The sequence below is a fragment of the Littorina saxatilis genome, linkage group LG9 (assembly GCF_037325665.1).
Source record: "Littorina saxatilis isolate snail1 linkage group LG9, US_GU_Lsax_2.0, whole genome shotgun sequence".
NCBI lineage: Eukaryota > Metazoa > Mollusca > Gastropoda > Littorinimorpha > Littorinidae > Littorina > Littorina saxatilis.
The window spans coordinates 16,082,710-16,089,927 of NC_090253.1; the positions used below are offsets into that span (position 1 = coordinate 16,082,710).

The 7,218-nt window shown below is 41.5% G+C and overlaps 1 protein-coding gene across 1 annotated transcript; it reads right to left on the reverse strand.

Annotated features, from left to right (window-relative positions):
• Nucleotides 1-1,068: 1,068 nt before the first annotated feature.
• LOC138975410 (uncharacterized) lies at nt 1,069-4,991 on the reverse strand. The gene is made up of 2 exons (XM_070348086.1): nt 3,548-4,991; nt 1,069-1,836 (listed from the first exon to the last, which is right to left on the reverse strand). The coding sequence occupies exon 1, from the start codon at nt 4,783-4,785 to the stop codon at nt 3,592-3,594; it is 1,194 nt and encodes a 397-aa protein (XP_070204187.1). The 5' UTR covers nt 4,786-4,991; the 3' UTR covers nt 1,069-1,836; nt 3,548-3,591.
• Nucleotides 4,992-7,218: the final 2,227 nt, after the last annotated feature.

Here is a 7,218-nt window from a genome sequence, read left to right on the forward strand (position 1 = left end):
CGTCGCAGTCTGTGTACCTCTACTAAATCAGGTCCAGCCTTCACCTTACCAGGTAAGCCTCGTCTGTCCTTTCAATTTAGTCTCGGTACACAGACTAGACGGCAATTTCTAATGATTTTTTAGAGATTGCCTTTGTGACATATTGCTCAACCTCCAATACAATTTTATATTACATAGAAACTCACCCTAAGCCTTGCAGAAATATGAGTCCAACAGAGACTGCCCCAAATTTACGGTCGCTGCTTTGTGGTAGAAACGTGAAAACGTGGACTCGCTGCTCCAACCTGCAGCTTTGAGGATAACATCCATGGGGACCCCCCGTGATGCTGCAGCTGACGTACTTGCTGCCCGTGTGCTGTGTGCACCAAATACTTGGGTGTCCACATTAGCTCGTGTGAGAACGTCTCTCATCCACCGAGCCAAGGTGTCCTTGCTGATGGGTTTGTAGGGTTTTTGATAGCTCAAAAGCAGTTTGTCTCCGCATCCCCGAAACTCCTTAGTTCTTCGAAGATATTCTTTGAGTACAGACACAATACACAAAGCCTTGTTCTGTGGAAAGGCTAAAAATTCCAGCGGTGCTAAGTGTTGATGTAAGTAGGTCACACACGTGTAAATGTTGTGCCCAGTCCTTGTTTTTGTTTCTGTTATTATTTTAGTTAGCAGGTCTAGTTGAGCACGTATTAAGTATCATGTACCCACTACTAGTCATTGTGCATTTTAGTTAATGGACTGATGATGTCATTTGTATGGAGTCGACGCACGTGCGAGGATATGTATGTGTGGGAGGGGGGGGGGGGGGGGGCGCGGGAGATGGAAGCTTGCTGTATGTTATGTAATGTATATATTGTGTGTGATACGTGGAAATGTGATACTATTTATTTGCATGTATGATACAGGTACAAATGTGATAATTGTAGGCTTATACTAGTGATTACTGTGTGTGATACATGAAATGTGATATGAATGCTGTTTTTATATGTTATACTCTTATTTTCTCCCAAGCGCAAGACAAATTCTTCTATGAAAATTGAAGCCAATAAAATTTGAGTTGAGTTGTTTTCCTTTGCGGGAATGTTTTAGCAATACATTCAAATAAAACACACATTTTGAGTTGGAAAGATGCATTGAATTCACTGACAGACTGTGAAGAGTTTGGCATCTTTGCGCAGATAACAGTGCCAAAAGCATTACAAGTTTGTATGACAATTCCTTCAGTGTTATTTGTTCATGTGGATAGTACAATTCCAAATGCTCCAGCACAACATCCACATTCCATGTGGACGCATATTTAGGAAAAGCGGGTCGAAGTTCAAACACACCTTTCACAAACCGTTTCACTAAACAGTGTTCACCAAATTGAGGACATCCTGCAATGTCTAAGTAACAAGATAGAGCCGATCTGGCCGCACAAATGGCACTATAGCCAAGTCCTGCCCTGAACAGTGTTGCTAGAAAGTTGATCGCATCATTCACAGTCGGCGAAACGGTATGTATACCTCTCCTGCACGCATAGCTTTTCCATTTTGCGATATAGGACGCGTAAACTTTCCTAGTTCCCTCTCTCCATGACGAAAAGATGATATTTGAAGCTTGTGCCGAAAGTCCTGACATTCGATATCTGATCCTGAGACTTCGCAAATGATCAACCTTAAGGACTTTCTCAGTCTGTGTTTTTCCTGAAGATTTGAGGGCATGACTAGCAGATTTTCCCTTGCTGACACAAGCACCGGATTGTTTATCAACATCTTTGCCAGTTTTGGATACCACGGTTGACTGGGCCAGTCTGGAACTACTACAACTCCCGTAGCTTTTTCTTTGTTGATTTTGTGCAGCATGCTGGCAATAACACAAAAGGGTGGAAAAGCATAAAAACGTTTATTAGACCATGATAGAGTGAAAGCATTCACCGCTACAGCTTCTGGATCTGGTCTAAATGATACATATTGAGGGAATTTACAGTTTATCCTTGATGCAAACAAATCTATTTCTGGTTTAGCACCCAGAATATCCAGAGCACTTGTTAAAATGTCAGTCTTCACGGCCCATTCTGTATCTAGATTGTGTACTCTAGATTCTTCATCTGCTTCTACATTTTCTATCCCTGGTATGTATGCCGATGAAACCCAAATGCCTCGCATAATGCAAAATGACCAGATTTCCTTAGCAACTGCATTGCATGTTACCGAAATGGACCCCATTTTGTCAACACATGCAATGGCTGTAACATTGTCCATCATAAGCCTGAGATGAATGTTAGTTTTGTCCCTAGCAAAGGTTTGCAAAGACAGCAGTGCAGCTTTCAATTCCAGAATATTGATGTGCTGCTGTGCTTCCTGTTGATTCCATAGTCCACCTGTTCTACCTTGACTACACGAACAACCCCAGCCTTTCTTTGATGCATCAGTGAACATTATGAAATCTGGGTCACCATGATCAGTGTCCACATCATTAACAGATGACATGATATTCTCCCTCCACCATAACATTTCGGTTTTGGCTTCAGCAGAGAACTCCACAGAGGAGTCATAATCATTATTGTTTTGCTTCAAAGCAGCAATTTTATCGTGTTCCATGCATCTGTACCAGAGAGGACCAAATTTCACCGCCTGAAAAGCAGACACTACTTGCCCAATGAACTTTGCGAGTGTTCTTACTGTGGCATACCCCTGATGTAACAGCTCAGTGGCTAGTTTATGTATCCTTTCCTTCCTCTCTGTTGTTAAAGTGACTGTCATGTCCTCTGAATCAATTTCAACCCCAAGATATCTTATTTTATGGGAAGGTATCAAAACAGATTTCACCGGATGCACAACAAATCCTAATTTTTCCAGAAGAGACAATGACTCTTTTACATTTTGCACACATTCTTTTTCAGAATCTCCAAAAAGTAATGTATCATCAATGAAGATTGTTGAAAGAAATCCTAGTCTATGTAACTGGGCCATGACTGGTTTCAGTAACTTTGTGGACAGGGTGCTAGTCCGTTTGGACATGCAGTGAAAACAAATACTTCTCCTTTCCAGAGAAACTTCAAATATTTCTGAGATGCTTTATTTACCGGCACTGAAAAATAAGCATCTTTGAGATCCAAAGAACAGAAGAAGCAATTTTTGGTGACTAGCTCCAAAGCTGTCTTCAGTGTTTCCATTTTGAAATGCTGATAAATCATGTTTTCATTCAAATCTCTCAGATTTAAAATTAATCTCCATGTATTATTCTTTTTTGGTCTCACAAAAATTGGAGACAGAAAATCATCCTCCGAGTGATCTGTTTTTCTTATCACCCCTTTTTGTAGAAGTTCGACAATTTCTGAATCAATTGCTGTTGTCTGTTCTTTGGAAAAATTATAGTTTTGAGGATTTTTTCTCTGTACAGGGGTCTCTGTGAAATCAATATTTATCCCTTGTACCATTTCCAAAATGTCTTTATCTATTGAGACTTCCTTCCAAGAGGGAAGGCAGTAACGAATTTGACCTGCTTGAAAATGATCTGCTTGTTCCTGTAATCTATTTTTAATGTTTTCAACTTCATCATAAAACTCCCTCACCTCTTTGTCTTTGCACACATCGGGAGTTTTTGAAACTTCTGTGTCTACTGTTTTCCTCTGAATTTTCCGAATCCCCGATTCTGACCTCTCCCCCGAGCTCTGGGACTGAAAGACTGCCCTCGTTGATTTCCGTATGTGTTCCCTTGACCTAAAAAAGGCCTACCACCGTGCCCCTTGCGCTGGTATGGTTGGAAACGATTGTTGTAGCTTGAAGTGTGCGGAGTTTTCATCTTGTAATTCTCCTTAGCACCTTTGATCGCTTTCTCGATATCCCCGCCAAAAAGCATGTCCCGACTCGGGAGATTTTCGTTTGTGCAAATAGCTGCCATGTCCTTTGGCAGAACGCGAGCTAATTGGTATTTACGGCGGATGCTGAGCTCTTGCTGCGCTGTTCCCAACAGACAGATAACATCACCACACGCGGACAACATCCCATTCAGTTCTGCCCTGAACTTCGTACTCTCTACTGTCACGGTACTACTGCTGTTGTCAGTGCACCCCTCTTTTGTGAAGGTGTGAAGTTTGCTTGTTGCCGTAACAAGTGCTGCGGTTGATTTAGAAATCAGCTTCTGTACATTGAGCAGTCGCGTGTCATTTTGTCTTGCACCTCTGTCGAGGTTTGCTTTCCCTATCACCTCCTCATTAAGGATAGGAGCCTTTATTTCCACACAGTTTGCCGGAATAAGGATACTTTCCATCTTGTCCTTGAGCTTTTGGTCTGGTAATTTGACAGTGAATCTGCTTTTAGTGATGTTTGCGAGCTTCTCATCCACTACACCACCTATTTTCTCTTCAACTTCCAAGTCTGCCTCCATCGCAGCAAAAATATCATCAAGCTGATCCGCTGACTGAGCTGATGCTTTGACACAAAAGTCAAATTCTGATTCTGTTGAAACCTCTGCCACAGAACCTCTGCCGGGGTCAACAATTGCTTCATTTTTCTTCACTTTTTCCACGGTAGCACCGCTGGAACAATCTCCGATAGAAACACCGGTAGCACCGCATGAAACGGAGAAAGACTGATCGCCAAGATCACTGTTTTCAGATTGATTTTCATCATCACCATTGTTACAAAAGAGATCGTCATATTTCGATTCCAGAGATTTCAGTTTATCCAAAAATGGACTCATGATCGACCCCATCAAATCACGCACAGTTTCCACCATTTCATTGTTAATGTTTTGTCCACCACTTGTACTAGCAGACTCCGCATCCTTTGTTGCTGCGGAATCCGCCATCTTCAAAAAATAGAAACCGGCGAGCGTCCGGCGTGAAATGTAATCATGAAAAATCAGTTCTCACCTTGACTCATCCGAGCTAATGACATCGTCCTCACGAAACAAAACACTCTGAGGCACACATCACAAAGAAAAAAGTTCACCCAACACATTATAATCCAAATGAATAATCCATTTCTATGAGCACTGAAACTTTCTGAAAGCTTCCTGGTAACGCGCGAAACCAAAAGTGATTGGTTGCGCATGCGTCCTCTCTAATCATTAGAAATTGCCGTCTAGTCTGTGTACCGAGACTAATTTACCCTTACAGCAGGATTCAGCTAGACAGTTGTGTTCACCATTAAATGGATAAGATTTCAGTACAGCAAGTCATCACTCGTATAATCGGATGTATTTTACATTTGCTGGCTGTTTCTGTTTCAGCTGACAACTTGCTCGGCAAGTTTCTTCAATTTTCAACCGGGCAGCCATCTATTCCCGCTGTGGGGTATCGAACCCCCCTCAAGCTCTCCTACGAGTTTGCTGCTGATGAGGGGTATGCAGAGGAACATTTAACACCAACTGCTGACCTCTGCGCCTTACGTCTCACTCTACCTGGCATCTTCCAACTTGCCAATTTCAAGAAAGTGATGTATGCAGCTATGGATTTCACAGCCTTCGACACATCGTAACTAGTCAAAGAATGAATGAGTTTTTGAATTTATCTGTCACTAGCCCTGTACTGTGTCCGAAGCACCACTTTCCTTCTGTTGTAATCATAGAAATCATAAGTCTTTTCAAAATAACGTACTTGCAATTTCTTTATTGATATCTTTCAGCATAAATTAATCACTAGTTATAGTCTGTGCCAAATTGTTTCCCACTGTGATCCAATGCTGAAAGATACTCGGCTGTGCACTCTATGCAGGTTTGTTTGTTTGTTTGCTTAACGCCCAGCCGACCACGAAGGGCCATATCAGGGCGGTGCTGCTTTGACATATAACGTGCACCACACACAAGACAGAAGTCGCAGCACAGGCTTCATGTCTCACCCAGTCACATTATTCAGACACCGGACCAACCAGTCCTAGCACTAACCCCATAATGCCAGACGCCAGGCGGAGCAGCCACTAGATTGCCAATTTTAAAGTCTTAGGTATGACCCAGCCGGGGTTCGAACCCACGACCTCCTGATCACGGGGCGGACGCCTTACCACTAGGCCAACCGTGCCGGTACCTCTATGCAGGTATCACTGGTCACATGCAGTTGCTGCATAAGCTTCCCATACATTGAGTTAATATGTGTGCATCAGTATGTATGTTGTACAATTTGTATGTGTGTGTGCATAGTTTGCTGTCCACGTTTACAAGCTTAAACAAGTTATCAAAGCCTCAAGTTTTTAGCAATATCATCGTGTTCATAACATGTGTCTGCCTTTGAACCTGAATTCCTGTCAGTTATGACCACTATAAAAGTGTTTGCAATTTCTTGATTGGTTTTTATCAGTATTAAAATACAGTGGAACCCCCCTTTTTACAGTTTGTACAGTTAATGTGTGTGTATCGGTATGTTTTTTTGTATAGAGTATGTATGTGTTCATAATTTGCTGTCAAAGTTTCCATGTTTACAGTTACCATCAAAGCCTCAACGTTTTTGCAATTTCCCACTGTGATCTTAATGCTCAAAAGATTGTGCATTTTATGCAGGTATCACTTATAGTCATTTAGTGCAGTTGGTGCATACGCTTCCCATACATTATTATGATGTAAGTCTTTTACAGTTTGTGCGGTTTAAAGTGTGTGTATCAGTGTGGTGGGTGTTTTTTCATACTATGTGTGTGTTCATAGTTTCCATGTCTACAGTTACCATTAAAGCCTCACAGTTTTTGCAATTTCATCATACTTCATAATAATAATTTATAATAATAGTGTACAATATTTCTAACCCTGAACTGTGTTTGGTGCACCACTTTCCTGTCATTGCGATCTTGGTCTAAAAATCGTAAATTTGATTCAAGTTCAAAATGTCAGTGTTTGAACCGTAAAAATTCCATCCAATATGACCACTATATAATAGTATTTGCATTTTCTTGATTAATATACATTGTCGCTGTTGTTCACAAACCTCATATCTCAAATTGTTGGGGGATTTTGGAACTAAAACACAAGTAATTCCCTTATTATGTTGCCCGTGTGGTTATAAGAGCTCATAGCTCCAACTGCTTTCTGAGGCCACGCGCTCACCTGTGTTACTACAGCAGGACAGCACACACACCGCAGATTATTGAGGCAATTCCTTTTTTTTCCCAGCACGTTACATGTTGCGTGAAAAGAAAACAGGCCAAGTACTCGTCAAAATCTCTATTGCAGCATGTAATTTAGTGGCAGGCATTAAAGTAAAGAACAGTTCTTGAGATGAAAAACTGGTATCTTTATTTCTTTTAAGTCAGCTGC